This window comes from Eubalaena glacialis, chromosome 5 (genome assembly GCF_028564815.1).
Source record: "Eubalaena glacialis isolate mEubGla1 chromosome 5, mEubGla1.1.hap2.+ XY, whole genome shotgun sequence".
Classification (NCBI taxonomy): domain Eukaryota; kingdom Metazoa; phylum Chordata; class Mammalia; order Artiodactyla; family Balaenidae; genus Eubalaena; species Eubalaena glacialis.
Window position 1 is genome coordinate 88498908 of NC_083720.1, and position 17674 is coordinate 88516581.

General features: G+C 38.0%; 1 protein-coding gene and 1 long non-coding RNA gene across 3 annotated transcripts in view; one reads left to right on the forward strand and one right to left on the reverse strand.

Moving 5' to 3' along the window:
* The window catches only part of LOC133092193 (uncharacterized), a 32991-nt gene that overhangs the window by 10774 nt on the left and 4543 nt on the right, over positions 1 to 17674 (forward strand). Inside the window, exons 2-3 of the long non-coding RNA XR_009701033.1 lie at positions 4404 to 4470; positions 5992 to 6247. This is a non-coding gene — a long non-coding RNA (uncharacterized LOC133092193). The remainder of the gene's footprint in view (positions 1 to 4403; positions 4471 to 5991; positions 6248 to 17674) is intronic.
* GNRHR (gonadotropin releasing hormone receptor) overlaps positions 5336 to 17674 on the reverse strand; it is a 30570-nt gene continuing 18231 nt past the window's right edge. Inside the window, exon 3 of one of the 2 annotated variants that reach the window (XM_061191429.1) lies at positions 5336 to 5580. In XM_061191429.1, the coding sequence (XP_061047412.1) occupies positions 5336 to 5580 (245 nt within the window). The remainder of the gene's footprint in view (positions 5581 to 17674) is intronic. The other variant, XM_061191430.1, reaches the window with a different exon arrangement.

Sequence of the window (17674 nt, forward strand, 5' to 3'; positions counted from 1 at the left end):
ACACATTTATCTCACAGTTTCTGTGGGTGTGGAGTCCAGGCATGAGACTGGGTCTTCTGTTTCGGGTGTCAGCAGGCTGTAATCAAGATGTTGGCCAGGCTGTGCTCTTCTCTGTAGGCTTGACTAAGGACAAATCCACTTGCAGGCTATCAGGTTGTTGGCAGAATTCGTTTCCTTGCAACTGTATGACTGAGGGTCCCAGCTTCTCATTGGCTGTCCACCAGAGGCTACCCTCAGGTCCTAGAGGCTGCCCACAATTCCCTGCCACGTACTCTCTGCAAAAGTAGTTCACAGCGTAGCTGTTTGCTTCTTCAAGGGCAGCAGGAGAATTTCGGGCTCAGCTAAGATAATCATATATAATGTAACAATAGTCATGGGAGGAACATCCTATCATCTTTACCTTATAGCTTAATCAAAGAAATGATATCCCATTACCTTTTCCATAGGTAAAGCATGGTTGGAAGCAAGAGTAGCTTATACAGGGGTGTGATTTATTGGGAATCACTTTAGGGTGGACATGCTAAGGAATGAAATAATTTCTGTAGACCAGTTTCTGTACGTTTTATACCCTACTTTTCCTCCACTACTCAAATAGTTCTGGTGCCATACTCCATATGGATATGGATACATGATATGGAGACACCTCCATATTATGATATGACCTCTGGCCCTACACTTTCCTGTCACTATGCCAGGTAAGTCAGTATGGGGGTAACAATATTTTATCTAGTACTATGCCTAGATGCTTACTGTGATGGTTAGCAGTGACTTAACTACACATGAAAGTGACCAAGAACCACAAAATATCCCTCTAGATTCAATGTAAATATATACCTAATTCAAGTTCCCCTTGGCTGGATCCCAAAGCTACCCATGGCCATTCCAACACCACCTCATCTGAGGGATGAGTGTGACAGAGGGGAAGTAAAAGTGAAAAGAGATAGTCTTAATTATTGCAATTATAATATCTTATTTTTATGAATTTTATAAAAACATGTACCCACGGGAAGACTTCTTTTCCAGGGCTCATGAGGGGGCTAAATGAGGAGCTTTGAAATTAAGTTTCATTAGCTTCATGGGAAATCCACTTCAGGTTGCCACATTTTTTTTTTTAATTTTTTTTTTATTTTTTTAGTTTTGATCACATTTTTAAATTATTAATTTATTTGACAATTATTCTCTTGATCTGAAGTGATAGTTAGAATTTTTAAAACTTATGCAAATTTCTTATCCAATGGACTAGTTATAAAAGAAAGTCAATAATTGGGTGGAAGTTACCCTCTATGCGTCAGTTGAAGATTCCAACCACAGAAGTTTAAATGTTTGGATTTAGATTGTGAAAAACAATAAAGTTTGTTCTTTTCCCTTAGGGCTACATTTATTGTGTAATTACAATGTACCAAGACTATATTTAACCTTTATTCTTTGTGTTTAAATTGTGTGCTATTTAAATTTTGTGATATACATAGTCCTGATTTTATTTTGAGAAGGTAATTGGTGATTGTAGCAGGTACTTCTGTCTTCTGATCCCCAAAACATTCCCCTCTTGCTCTCACAAAAAAAGAAAAAAAAAGAGAGAAGAAAAAAAGAACTAAATATTTTTTTAAAGTTATCAGGTGACTAAATGTTCAGGGAAATTGAGTGCTGCTCTCCATAAGATAAAACATACCCTTAAGGTGTTTCGGGTAATCCCTTTCTCCTTTGCTAGTGATAGTTTAGAGGTGGTCATGTGCTCCAGTTCTAGCCAATCTAAGAGGAAGTGCTGAGGGTTCTGGGAAAGAGAGATGTATGGTGAGAAGCCACCCTTTCTTTATGCCTTTGAGACTTCTAGTTGGTGACAAGTAGTTTCTGATCACGAAAGCCTAGAGGAAGCAGAGAAAATGACTCAAAGCTCTGAACTAACCAACTCTGCATGCTTTCTTCTGGACTTCCTGTAACGTGAAATGAAAACATGCCACGTCTAGTCTGACATTTCTATTGCTTACAGCAGAAAGCACTCTAACAGAAACAGCACAAAAGTCATACAAACACACATATAATATTTATTGTACCTTTTTCTCTCAGAAAAGCAATATATGTTCATTCTGGAAATTTGGGATACAGGTATTCACAAGAAATTAAAAAAATCATTCAGAGATAACTATATCAACACTTTTTGCACATATTCTATTTTTCCTATTCATGCACTTTGTATATTATATAATTTTAAAAATTAGACTTATTGTTTTATACCTAATTTTTAAACTTAATAACCAAAAGAATTAAATTGAAGATTTAAATCAATTAATCTTAGAAATTAAATTGAATCTTATTCTATTTAGTCTCCTATGGACACAATTTATAGTAATTAGACAACAAGAATTGGTTCGACATTTGAAACTAGGCTAAAGGTAAAATAGGTGAAATTCAAATGTATTTTAACTGCTCATAAATATTATCTCTTTGTGACTACCAAGTAAGTTCTGAGATCAGGGCACTTAAAATTTTTTTCTAACTCGTTTACACTGATTTATGCTGCTGGGAAGATTATGTTTGTAGTACTCCAACATTTTTGGTTTGTTTGTTTTAAGCTATGATATCTCTGTTTTGTAGGCTGAAATTGAATTTGCACAATCTCTTAATTCATTGTTGTTTGTTCATGTCATGTATTACTAAATTGAATTTAGCAAGAGGAAATCCATTTTTTAACCAGTTTTATATGCCAAATAGAAGAGGAGATATCCAAGATAGAATCTTAATTATCTGATATATTGGATTAACTCTGCAGAATGTATCCTTTTTTACAAGGAATCCTCATCTTTTATTATGACTGAAAATAGAGTAAATGACTGTAATACCAAATATGAAATACTTTATATTGAGTGATGTATCTTTAACTTAAAAGCCACATTTACCTTTTGCACTATTAATTTTGGTATAAATCCATATCCACATTATAATTTACAGACCGCAACATTTATATACTATACTTATTTCTGCCAAGTTTTTCATTACATGTTGAGCCTTATGAGAGTTTTTAAGGTTGAAAATGGTGAGTGATCAAATTGAAACAATCCAGTACAGTTTCAATATTAACATTATTATGAATATATATATAAATGTATCAGGTGAATACATTCTGATACATTTTTATTGTAATAAACTTCTTTGTGAATGTACAGAATCAGTTGGGAATTCCTAACCTTTTTTGTGACATTGGCTCCTTTGGCAGTCTGGGATGGCCAAAAACCCTTCTCAGGATAATGTTTTTAAATGCATAAAATAATACAAATAGGAATAAAAGTAAAGCAGTTGCATTGTAATACAGTTTTGTGAATGGCCCACAGTTTAAAAACACCTGCATCAAGATTTTGAATAGCCCTTTAGTTAATGTATTAAAAATTGCCTGAGAGCGTATCTAAGTAGAGCAGTTTCTTGAATGTGTAAAAGCCAAACTGACATATGTTCAATAAACACATATCTAACAAAGCCCTTAGATTGTATCTTGTATATTTTTGCCTTTAAATCCATATGTAAGAATTGTTATCAGTTTGGGAATAAGAATACGTATGATAAAGAGATGGTAGAGAAGAATGGTTTTGTTGTGACTTATCTATATTCCTGTGTCATCTAGTGGAACTTTAAATTCTTGGTATCAGTATACACACCTTTAAAGTTAACTTTGAGCATTTTAGCACATTACAAATTTGAGTTCAGCCCAATTCAACTGTAGAGTTGGGGCATTGATTGGCTAATTAAAGGTATGAGTTTAGTAAAAAGATATGAATGAAAGAGTAGAAGGAAGGAGTTCAATAGTGACAGAAATAGGACCAATGGAGACAGAATTGGAAAATAACCTAGAATGTGGAAAAATAACTACTACACACTACAACACTAAAAGACAAAGTATGAGAAGAGAAAAATAAGGAAAGGAAAGACCTACCATTAGTTTAATTAGTAGTTTACTTACCACAGTTCCACAAGGCCTGGAATGTGTGGAAATGACATTTCATCTTTTGTGTGGCACTACATACCTCATGTGAATATAATAATATTTTACCTATTTCTTTTAAAAAATAAGTTAAAGAGTGGTTGAATTTCTTTTAATTCCCTTATACGGTTTTCTTATTTAATGGATATTATAGAACCCTTTCATCCTGTCCCCTTTTTCATGGAATGGGTGGAAACAGGCCTGAATTAAAAGAGGTATTGTGCTGACATATTTTGGAAACCATACCACTCAATGTGAACATCAGCAGGTATTAGTTATACATTTACAGAGAGTTTTTCTTTTCCCTTTTCTAATACCCTTCTGTCTCCTTTGACCTATATACAGTGAAACTGAGGTTTTCAGAGTTAATTTTACATATCAAATAACTTTTTGCTTGTGCATTTGCTTGATTTCTTATTTTTTTTTTTTTTAGTGATTTGTGGATTATGGATTTAGAAAGATCAGAAGATAGAAAAAAATCCCTGATATTAAAAGAAAAGGTATGTTATTTATAAAACATAATCAGTATATATCTTTTCATGATTGCATTTTAAAACAGTGTTATTATTACTACACTTAATTACCACAAACTCCATAGACTACACAGCCCAAGAGGAATGTTCTAACCCCCTGTCCAAATCTGAGCCCCTCTGAAACTCCCTTTTATATGGAGGCACTTCACAACCTGTACCAAGTGAAGAATGGGATGAAAGAGAACTATTTATAAGTCTTGTCAGGTTGGAGCAGTGGACGGTGGGTTGGTTGCTGAATACTCCAAACATCAGAATGCTTTTGAAGCCAAGGAAAAAATATGATTCATTGCATTTGGTTTTTTTAAACCATAGAAGGGAAAACTGATCACATGGGCAGGGGAAATACTATCTCTGTGCTCTATGTATTTATTGTTTTAGCATAAGATTGTAATTGCTGCTAAGCCCCTTTGGAGAAAAACTCTCCAAGGCATGCTGAGGTTAGGACTGTGTTTCTCAGCGTTACTTTTTGGCATCTGTTTGCCTTAGGCCATGGCTATTTTAAATATTTATATATTATACAAGAAGAAAGTGATTTAAAAACCCATATAATGTGTTATAGGAGCTCAGAAAGTGAAGAGATTAATTTAGAAGCTAATGGTTAAGAGGAAATATTTAATTATTTTTCCTGAAAAAAATTTTCCTAGTAATTGAGTTTCTGACAATGTGATTTCCAAAGGAATAAATGTAATACCATAATCTGAAACTCTGCTTTGTTTGTATGTAAATGTGCTGGAATATGCTTTGTGTTTATCATTCCCAAAAGGGGAAATTCATTACCTTGTCCTACATAGTTTACGTGTATGTTTACGTGACTTCCTATGTAGTCTAACAATTACAGAGAGAAATATCCATATATAAGTGGATCAAAGCATGGATTTAAAAAAGCAAAGAGAAAGAAGAAGTGATTTACTGGATCTGACACCCTGTTTACCATTTCAGGATCAAACCAATACCATATTCCAAGGACATAGTAGGGAGTCCAGCAGACAGTAAATGAAGTGGCAAATGCAACTGTCATCTTTAGGGTCCTCAGTCGAGCTTGTGGTATATTATTCTTGGATTGATTCAGTTGTAGTTCTTTTAGATAGAGAAAAGAGAAGGCTTTTAACAACCAGTTTTATTATAAAACCAAAGTAGACAAAAAGGAAGAGAGAATCATAATTCAACCTGATGAATATAATGGAAGCAAATTTCTAATATTTTTAATAATGACAATTTGTTTGAAAAGCTTGTTTATATTTCAAGTTTTCCACTATGTTACATAATAAATAGAAAATATTAAAGATAGTAGTACTCTTAAAATAAATTTTCCATCAAACTAATATGGATTTGAAATAAGGGGCTACTCAAATTCTTAAAATATAAATTTAAGAGGGCAGACTGAGGTTGAGCTGAGTTGAATTCCCTGCCTTTTGGTTGTCATGCCAACATAACCATGTTTACTTTATAAATTTATAAATTCCCCTTCTTTCCCAACTGGCCACGCAGGAGGTGCCATCGCCATTGTGGGAGGCAATGTAAGCTTGGCACATGGAAGAAACACATGCATTGGAACTGGTGTCAGAATCCTAGTTGGCATTAAGGACATTGAAGGACGAGGACAAGATGGTGGAGTAGAAGAATGTGAGCTCACCTCTTCTTACAGAAACACCAAAATCACAACTAACTGCTGAACAAAACATGCTGGAACCTACCCCAAAAGATACCCTACATCCAAAGACAAAGAAGAAGACTCAGTGAGACGGTAGGAGGGGCTCAGTCGTGATAAAAACAAATCCCATACATGCTGGGTTGGCAGCCCACAAATTGGAAAGTAATTATACCACAGAAGTTCTCCCATAGGAGTGAAAGTTTTGAGCCCCGTGTATGGCTCCCCAGCCTGGGGGTCAGGCAATGGAAAGAGGATCTCCCAGAGGGTCTGGCTTTGAAGGCCAGGGGTTTGATCACAGGAATTCCACAGGCTAGGGGGAAACAGAAACTCCACTGTTGGAGGGTGCACACAGGGTCTTGTGCACACCAGGACTCAGGGGAAAAAACAGTGACCTCATAAGAGACTGAGCCAGAATTACCTGCTAGTAGGGGAGGGTCTCTTGTGGAGATGTGTGGTAGCTGTGGCTCACTGTGGGAGCAACGACAGTGGCGGTGGTAGTTCTGGGGAGTACTCATTGGCATGAGCCCTCTTGGAGGCTGCCATTTTCTCACCAAGACCTGGCCCCACCCAACAGCCTGTAGGCTCCAGTGCTGGGATGCCTCAGGCCAAACAACCAGTAGGGCAGGGACACAGTCCCACCCATCAACAGACAGGCTGCTTAAAGTCTTCCCAAGCACACTGCTGCCTGCTAAACACACCCCGTGACACAGCCCTGCCCACCAGAAGGACAAGACCCAGCTCCACCCACCAACAGACAGGTACCAGTCCCTCCCACCAGGAAGCCTGCACAAGCCTCTTAGACAGCTTCGTCCACCAGGGGACAGACAGCAGAAGCAAGAAGAACTACAACCCTGCAGCCTGTGGAACAGAAACCACAATCACAGAAAGTTAGACAAAATGAGATGGCAGAGGAATATGTCCCAGATGAAGGATCAAGATGGAACCTCAGAATAACAATTAAGTGAAGTGAAGATAGGCAATCTACCTGAAAAAGAATTCAGAGTAATGGTAGTAAAGATGATCCAAGATCTTGGAAAAAGAATAGAGGCACAGATCAAGACGATACAAAAAATGTTTAACAAAGACCTAAAGAACTAAGAACAGTGAAACAGAGATGAACAATACAATAACTAAAAAGAAAGATACTCTAGAAGGAATCAATAGCAGAATAACTAAGGCAGAAGAATGGATAAGTGAGCTGGAAGACAGAATGGTGGAAATCACTGCCACAGATCAGAATAAAGAAAAAAGAACGAAAAGAAATGAGGACAGTCTAAGAGACCTCTGGGACAACATTCAATGCACCAACATTCAAATTAGGAGAGGAGAGAGAGAGAGAGAAAGGACCTGAGAAAGATTTGAAGAGGTAATAGCTGAAAACTTCCCTAACATGGGAAAGGAAACAGTCACCCAAGTCCAGGAAGCACAGAGTTGCAGGATAAGCCCAAGAAGGAATAAGCTGATACACATAGTAATCAAATTGACAAAAAATTAAAGACAAAGAGTAAATATTAAAAGCAACAAGGGAAAAGCAACAAATAACATACAGGGGAATCCACATAAGGTTATCAGCTGGTTTTTCAGCAGAAACTCTGCAGGCCAGAGGAGAGTGGCATGATATATTTAAAGTGATGAAAGGGAAGAACCTACAACCAAGAATACTCTACCCAGCAAGGCTCTCATTCAGATTCAACAGAGAAATCAAAGCTTCACAGACAAGCAAAAGCTAAGAGAATTCAGCACCACCAGACTGGATTTGCAACAATGCTAAAGGAACTTCTCTCGGCAGAAAAGAAAAGGCCACAAGTAGAATAAAGAAAATTATGAATGGAAAAGCTCACCAGTAAAGGCATACATACAGTAAAGGTAGGAAATCATCTGCCCACAAATATGATATCAAACCCAGCAATCGTGAGGAGAGCACAAATGCAGGATATTGGAAGTGCATTTGAAATTAAAAGACCAGCAACTTAAAACAATCTTGTTTATATATAGACTGCTATATCAAAAGCTCATGGAAACTGCAAATTGAAAATCTGCAGTAGATACACACATAAAAAAGAAAAAGGAATTCAAATACAACACTAAAGTTAGTCATCAAATCATAAGAGAAGTGAACAAAAGAGGAAGGGAAGAAAAGACCTACAAAAACAAATCCAAAACAATTAACAAAATGGCAATAAGAACATACATATCGAAAGTTACCTTAAACATGAATGGATTAAATGCTCCAACAAAAAAGACAGAGTGGCTGAAGGGATACAAAAACAAGACCCATATATATGCTGTCTATAGGAGACCCACTTCAGATCTAGGGACACATACAGACTGAAAGTGAGGGGATGGAAAAAGGTATTCCATGCAAATGGAAATCAAAAGAAAGCTGGAGTAGCAATACTCATATCAGACAAAATAGACTTTAAAATAAAGACTGTTACAAGAGACAAAGAAGAACACTACGTAATGATCAAGGGATCAATCCAAGAAGAAAATATAACAATTGTAAATATATATGCACCCAACGTAGGAGCACCTCAATATATAAGGCAAATACTAACAGCCATAAAAGGGGAAACTGACAGTAACACAATAATAATGGAGGACTATAACACCCCATTTTCACCAATAGACAGATCATCCAGACAGAAAATCAATAAGGAAATACAGGCCTTAAGTGACACATTAGACCAGATACACTTAATTGATATTTATAGAGCTTTCCATCCAAAAGCAGCAGAATACATATTCTTCTCAAGTGCACATGGAACATTCTCCAGAATTTATCACATGTGATAAAAGTGAGCCTCGGTAAATTAAAGAAAATTGAAATCATATCAAGCATCTTTTCCGACCACAATGCTATGAGATTAGAAATCGACTACAAGAAAAAATAAAACTGTAAAAAACACAAGCACTTGGAGGTTAACCAACATGTTATTAAACAACCAATGGATCACTGCAGAAATCAAAGAGTAAATTAAAAAATTCCTAGAGACAAATGAAAATGAAAGCACGATGATTCAAAACTTATGGGAGGCAGCAAAAGCAGTTCTAAGAGGGAAGTTTATAGCAATGCAATCTTACCTCAGGAAATAAGAAAAATCTCAAATAAACAACCTAACCTTACACCTTAAACAACTAGGGAAAGAAGAACAAACAAAACCCAAAGTTAGTATAAGGAAACAAATCATAAAGATCAGAACAGAAATAAATGAAATAAAGATGAAGAAAACAGTAGAAAAGACCAGTGACACTAAAAACTGGTTCTTTGAAAAGATAAACAAAAAACCTTTAGCTAGACTCATCAGGAAAAAGAGGTAGAGGGCTCAAATCAATAAAATTAGAGATGGAAGAGGAGAAAGCTATTATACAATGGACACCACAGAAATACAAAGGATCTTAAGAGACTACTACAAGCAACTATATGCCAATAAAATAAACACCTAGAAGAAATGGACAAATTCTTAGAAAGGTACAATCTCCCAAGACTGAACCAGGAAGAAATAGAAAATATGAATAGACCAATCACAAGTATTGAAATTGAAACTGTAATTAAAAAACTCCCAACAAACAGAAGTCTGGGACTGGATGGCTTCACAGGCAAATTCTATCAAACATTTAGAGAAGAGCTAACACCCATCCTTCTGAAACTCTTCCAAAAAATTTCAGAGGGAGAAACACTCCCAAAGTCATTCTATGAGGCCAGCATCACCCTGATACCAAAACCAGACAAAGATACCACACAAAAAAGGAAAATTACAGGCCAATATCACTGATGAGCATAGACGCAAAAATCCTCAACAAAATACTAGCAAACAGAATCCAATAACACACTAAAAGGATCACACATGATGATCAAGTGTGATTTATCCCAGGGATGCAAGGATTTTTCAATACCTGCAAATCAATCTGTGTGATACATCGTATCAACAAATTGAAGAATAAAATCCATATGATCATCTCAATACATGCAGAAAAAGCTTTTGACAAAATTCAACACCCTTTTATGATAAAAACTATCCAGAAAGTCGGCATAGAGGGAACATATCTCAACATAATAAAGGCCATATATGACAAACCTACAACTAACATCATGCTTAATGGTGAAAAGCTGAAAACATTTCCTCTAAGATCAAGAAAAAACAAAGATGTCCACTCTTGCCACTTTTTTCAACATATTTTTGGAAGTCCTAGCCATGGCAATCAGAGAAGAAAAAGAAATAAAGGGAATCCACATTGGAAAAAAGGAAGTAAAACTGTCACTGTTCGCAGATGACATGATACTATACATAGAAAAACCTAAAGATGCTAACAGAAAACTATGAGAACTTGTCAATTAATTTGGTAAAGTTGCAGGGTACAAAATTAATGCACAGAGACCTTCAAGATGGTGGAGGAGTAAGACGTGGAGATCACAAATACATCAGAAATATATCTACATGTGGAACAACTCCTGCAGAACACCTACTGAATGCAGGCAGAAGACCTCAGACTTCCCAAAAGGCAAGAAACTCCACACATACCTGGGTAGGGCAGAAGAAAAAAGAAAAAACAGAGAAAAAAGAATAGGGACAGGACCTGCACCTCTGGGAGGGAGCTGTGAAGGAGGAAAAGTTTCCACACACTAGGAAGCCCCTTCACTGGTGGAGACAGGGGGTGGAGGGGGGGAAGCTTCGGAGCCACGGAGGAGAGCGCAGCAACAGGGTGCGGAGGGCAAAGCGGAGAGATTCCCGCACAGAGGATCGGTGCCGACCAACACTCACCAGCCTGAGAGGCTTGTCTGCTCACCCGCCAGGGCGGGTGGGGGCTGGGAGCTGAGGCTCCGGCTTCCGAGGTCAGATCCCAAGGAGAGGACTGGGGTTGGCTGCGTGAACACAGCCTGAAGGGGGCTAGTGCGCCACAGCTAGCCGGGACGGAGTCTGGGACAAAGTCTGGAGCTGCCTAAGAGGCAAGAGACAATTGTTTCCGGCTGCGTGAGGAGAGGGGATTCAGAGCACCGCCCAAACGAGCTGCAGAGACGGGCACAAGCCGCGGCTATCAGCACAGATACCAGAGACAGGCATGAAATGCTAAGGCTGCTGCTGCAGCCACCAAGAAGCCTGTGTGCAAGCACAGGTCACTATCCACACCTCCCCTCCCAGGAGCCTGTGCAGCCTGCCACTGCCAGGTTCCCATGATCCAGGGACAACTTCCCTGGGAGAACGCACGGCGTGCCTCAGGCTGGTGCAACGTCAAGCCCATCACGCCAGCCTCTGCTGCAGCAGGCTCGCCCCGCATTCTGTACCCCTCCCTCCCCCCAGCCTGAGTGAGCCAGAGCCCCCTAATCAGCTGCTTCTCTAACCCCCTCCTGTCTGAGCAAAGAACAGACGCCCTCAGGCAACCTACGTGCAGAGGCGGGGCCAAATCCAAAGCTGAACCCCAGGAGCTGTGCGAACAAAGAAGAGAAAGGGAAATCTCTCCCAGCAGCCACAGAAGCAGCAGATTAAAACTCCACAATCAACTTGATGTACCCTGCATCTCTGGAATACCTGAATAGACAACGAATCATCCCAAAATTGAGGCGGTGGACTTCAGGAGCAACTGTAGACTTGGGGTTTGCATTCTGCATCTAATTTGTTTCTGGTCTTAAGTTTATCTTAGTTTAGTATTTAGTTTATCATCATTGATAGATTTGTTTATTGATTTGGTTGCTCTCTTCCTTTTTTTAATATATATAGATATATATATTTTTTCCTTTTTCTCTTTTTGTGGGTGTGTATGTGTATGCTTCTTTGTGATTTTGTCTGTATAGCTTTGCTTTTGCGATTTGTCCTACAGTCCTGTCTGTCCGTTATTATTATTATTTTTTGTATAGTTTTTAGTGCTTGTAATCATTGGTGGATTTGTTTTTTGGTTTGGTTGCTCTCTTCTTTCTGTCTTTTTATAAATTTTTAATAATTTTTTTAAATTTAAAAAATTTTATTTTATTTTATTTATTTTTTCTCCCTCCTTTCCTTCCTTCCTTCCTTCCTTCCTTCTTTCCTTCCTTCCTTCCTTCCTTCCTTCCTTCCTTTTCTCCCATTTCTTATGAGGCGTGTGGCTGACAGGGTCTTGGTGCTCTGGCCAGGTATCAGGCCTGTGCCTCTGAGGTGGGAGAGCCGAGTTCAGGACATGGGTCCTCCAGACATTTCCCAGCTCCATGTAATATCAAATGGTGAAAGCTCTGCCAGAGACCTCCTTCTCAATGCTAAGACCCAGCTCCACTCAACAACCAGCAAGCTACAGTGCTGGACACCCCATGCCAAACAACTAGCAGGAAAGGAACACAACCCCACCCATTAGCAGAGAGGCTGCCTAAAATCATAATAAGGTCACAGACACCCAAAAACACACCACCGGACGTGGTTCTGCCCACCAGAAAGACAAGATCCAGCCTCATCCACCAAAACACAGGCACCAGTCCCCTCCACCAGGAAGCCTACACAACCCACTGAACCAACCTTAGCCACTGGGGGCAGACACCAAAAACAACAGGAACTACGAACCTGCAGCGCACGAAAAGGATACCCCAAACACAGTAAGGTAAGCAAAATGAGAAGACAGAAATATGCAGCAGATGAAGTAGAAAGGTAAAAACCCACCAGACCAAACAAATGAAGAGGAAATAGGCAGTCTACCTGAAAAAGAGTTCAGAGTAATAATAGTAAAGATGATGCAAAATCTTGGAAATAGAATGAAAAAAATACAAGAAATGTTTAACAAGGACCTAGAAGAACTAAAGAGCAAACAAACAATGATGAGCAACATAATAAATGAAATTAAAAATTCTCTAGGGGCTTCCCTGATGGTGCAGTGGTTGAGAATCTGCCTGCCAATGCAGGGGACACAGGTTTGAGCCCTGGTCTGGGAGGATGCCACATGCCGCGGAGCAACTAGGCCTGTGAGCCACAATTACTGAGCCTGCACGTCTGGAGCCTGTGCTCCGCAGCAAGAGAGGCCGCGATAGTGAGAGGCCCACGCACCGCGAAGAGTGGCCCCCGCTTGCTGCAATTGGAGAAAGCCCTCACACAGAAACGAAGACCCAACACAGCCATAAATAAATAAATAAGTAAATAAAATTTAAAAAAAAATTCTCTAGAAGGAATCAATAGCAGAATAACTGAGGCAGAAGAATGGATAAGTGACCTGGAAGATAAAATAGTGGAAATAACTACTGCAGAGCAGAATAAAGAAACAAGAATGAAAAGAATTGAGGACAGTCTAAGAGCCCTCTGGGACAACATTAAATGCACCAACATTTGAATTATAGGGGTCGCATTAGAAGAGGAGAAAGAGAAAAGGACTGAGAAAATATTGGAAGAGATTATAGTTGAAAACTTCCCTAATATGGGAAAGGAAATAGTCAATCAAGTCCAGGAAGCGCAGAGAGTCCCATACAGGATAAATCCAAGGAGAAACATGCAAGACACATATTAATCAGACTATCAAAAATTAAATACAAAGAAAAAATATGAAAAGCAGCAAGGAAAAAAAAATAACATACAAGGGAATCCCCATAAGGTTAACAGCTGATCTTTCAGCAGAAACTCTGCAAGCCAGAAGGGAGTGGCAGGACATATTTAAAGTGATGAAAGGGAAAAACCTACAACCAAGATTACTCTACCCAGCAAGGATCTCATTCAGATTCGATGGAGAAATTAAAACCTTTATAGAGAAGCAAAAGCTAAGAGAATACAGCACCACCAAACCAGCTTTACAACAAATGCTAAAGGAACTTCTCTAGGGAGGAAACACAAGAGGGGGAAAAGACCTACAATAACAAACACAAAACAATTAAGAAAATGGCAATAGGAACATACGTATCAATAACTACCTTAAATGTAAACGGATGAAATGCTCCAACCAAAAGATATAGGCTGGCTGAATGGATACAAAAACATTACCCATATATATACTGACTACAAGAGACCCACTTCAGACCTAGGGACACATACAGACTGAAAGTGAGGGGATGGAAAAAGGTATTCCATGCAAATGGAAATCAAAAGAAAGCTGGAGTAGCAATTCTCATATCCACAAAATAGACTTGAAAATAAAAACTATTACAAAAGACAAAGAAAGATACTACATAATGATCAAGGGATCGATCCAAGAAGAAGATATAACAATTGTAAATATTTATGCACCCAACATAGAAGCACCTCAATACATAAGCCAAATGCTAACAGCCGTAAAAGGGGAAATCGACAGTAACACAATCATAGTAGGGGACTTTTACACCCCACTTTCACCAATGGACACATCATCCAAAATGAAAATAAATAAGGAAGCACAAGCTTTAAATGATACATTAAACAAGAGGGACTTAATTGATATTTATAGGACATTCCATCCAAAACAACAGAATACACTTTCTTATCAAGTGCTCATGGAACATTCTCCAGGATAGATCATATCTTGGGTTACAAAGCCTTGGTAAATTTAAGAAAACTGAAATTGTATCAAGTATCTTTTCCAACCACAACGCTATGAGACTAGATATCAATTACAGGAAGAAATCTGTAAAAAATACAAACACATGGAGGCTAAATAATACATTACTAAATAACCAAGAGATCACTGAAGAAATCAAAGAGGAAATCAAAAAATACCTACAGACAAATGACAATGAAAACACGATGATCCAATACCGCTGGGATGCAGCAAAAGCAGTCCTAAGAGGAAAGTTTATAGCAATACAATCCTACCTCAAGAAACAGGAAACATCTCAAATAAACAACCTAAGCTTACACCTAAAGCAATTAGAGAACGAAGAACAAAAAAACCCCCAAAGTTAGCAGAAGGAAAGAAATCATAAAGATCAGATCAGAAATAAATGAAAAAGAAATGAAGGAAACGATAGCGAAGATCAATAAAACTAAAAGCTGGTTCTTTGAGAAGATAAACAAAATTGATAAACCATTAGCCAGACTCATCAAGAAAAAAATGGAGAAGACTCAAATCAATAGAATTAGAAATGAAAAAGGAGAAGTAACAACTGACACTACAGAAATACAAAGGATCATGAGAGATTACTACAAGCAACTATATGCCAATAAAATGGACAACCTGGAAGAAATGGACAAATGCTTAGAAAAGCACAACCTTCCGAGACTGCTACAGAAAGAAATAGAAAATATAAACAGACCAATCACAAGCCCGGAAATTGAGACTGTGATTAAAAATCTTGTACCAAACAAAGGCCCACGACCAGATGGCTTCACAGGAGAATTCTACAAACATTTAGAGAAGAGCTAACACCTATCCTTCTCAAACTCTTCCAAAATATAGCAGAGGGAGGAACACTCCCAAACTCATTTTACAAGGCCTCCGTCACCCTGATAACGAAAACCAGACAAAGATGTCACAAAGAAAGAAAAGTATAGGCCAATATCCCTGATGAACATAGAGCAAAAATCTTTAACAAAATACTAGCAAACAGAATCCAACACCACATTATAAGGATCATACACCATGATCAAGTGGGGTTTATCCCAGGAATGCAAGGATTCTTTAATATATGCAAATCAATCAATGTGATATACCATATTAACAAATTGAAAGAGAAAAACCATATGATCATCTCAGTAGATGCAGAAAAAGCTTTTGACAAAATTCTCAACACCCATTTATGATAAAAACCCTCCAGAAAGTAGGCATCGAGGGTACTTACCTCTACATAATAAAGGCCATATATGAAAAACCCACAGCCAACATCATTCTCAATGGTGAAAAACTGAAACCATTTCCTCTAAGATCAGGAACAAAACAAGATGGTCCACTCTCACCACTATTATTCAACATAGTTTTGGAAGTTTTAGCCACAGCAATCAGAGAAGAGAAAGAAATAAAAGGAATCCAAATCGGAAAAGAAGTAAAGGTGTAACTGTTTGCAGATGACATGATACTTTACATAGAGAATCCTAAAGATGCTACCAGAAAACTACTAGAGCTAATCAATGAACTTGGTAAAGTAGCAGGATACAAAATTAATGCACAGAAGTATCTTGCATTCCTATACTTTAATGATGAAAAATCTGAGAGAGAAATTAAGGAAACACTTCTCTTTACTATTGCAACAAAAATAATAAAATACCTAGGAATAAACCTACCTAAGGAGACAGAAGACCTGTATGCAGAAAACTGTAAGACACTGATGAAAGAAATTAAAGATGATACCAACAGATGGAGAGATATACCATGTTCTTGGATTGGAAGAATCAATATTGTGAAAATGCTGATAACACCCAAAGCAATCTACGGATTCAGTGCCATCCCTATGAAACTACCACTGGCATTTTTCACAGAATGAGAACAAAAAATTTCACAATTTGTATGGAGACACAGAAGACCCCGAATAGCCAAAGCAGTCTTGAGGGAAAAAAGCGGAGGTGGAGGAATCAGACTCCCTGAGTTCAGACTTTACTACAAAGCTACAGTAATCAAGACAGTATGGTACTGGCACAAAAACAGAAATATAGATCAATGGAACAGGATAGAAAGCCCAGAGATAAACCCATGCACCTATGGTCAACTAATCTATGACAAAGGAGACAAGGATATACAATGGAGAAAAGACAGTCTCTTCAATAAGTGGTGCTGGGAGAACTGGACAGCTACATGTAAAAGAATGACATTAGAACACTCCCTAACACCATACACAAAAATAAACTCAAAATGGATTAGAGACCTAAATGTAAGACCGGACACTATAAAACTCTTAGAGGAAAACATAGGAAGAACACTCTTTGACATAAATCACAGGAAGATCTTTTCGGATCCACCTCCTAGAGTAATGGAAATAAAAACAAAAATAAACAAATGGGACCTAATGAATCTTAAAAGCTTTTGCCCAGCAAAGGAAACCATAAACAATACTTAAAGACAGCCCTCAGAATGGGAGAAAATATTTACAAATGAAGCAACTGACAAAGGATTAATCTCCAAAATTTACAAGCAGCTCATGCAGCTCAATATCAATGAAACAAACAACCCAATCCAAAAATGGGCAGAAGACCTAAATAGACATTTCCTCAAAGAAGATATACAGATTGCCAACAAACACATGAAAAGATGCTCAACATCACCAATCATTAGAGAAATGTAAATCAAAACTACAATGAGGTATCACCTCACAGCAGTCAGAATGACCATCATTAAAAAATCTACAAACAATAAATGCTGGAGAGGGTGTGGAGAAAAGGGAAACCTCTTGCATTGTTGGTGGGAATGTAAATTGATACAGCCACTATGGAGAACAGTATGGAGGTTCCTTCAAAAACTAAAAATAGAACTACCATGTGACCCAGCAATCCCACTACTGGGCATATACCCTGAGAAAACTGTAATTCAAAAAGAGTCATGTACCACAGTGTTCATCACAGCTCTATTTACAATAGCCAGGATATGGATACAACCTAAGTGTCCATCGACAGATGAATGGATAAAGAAGATGTGGCACATATATACAATGGAATATTACTCAGCCATAAGGAGAAATGA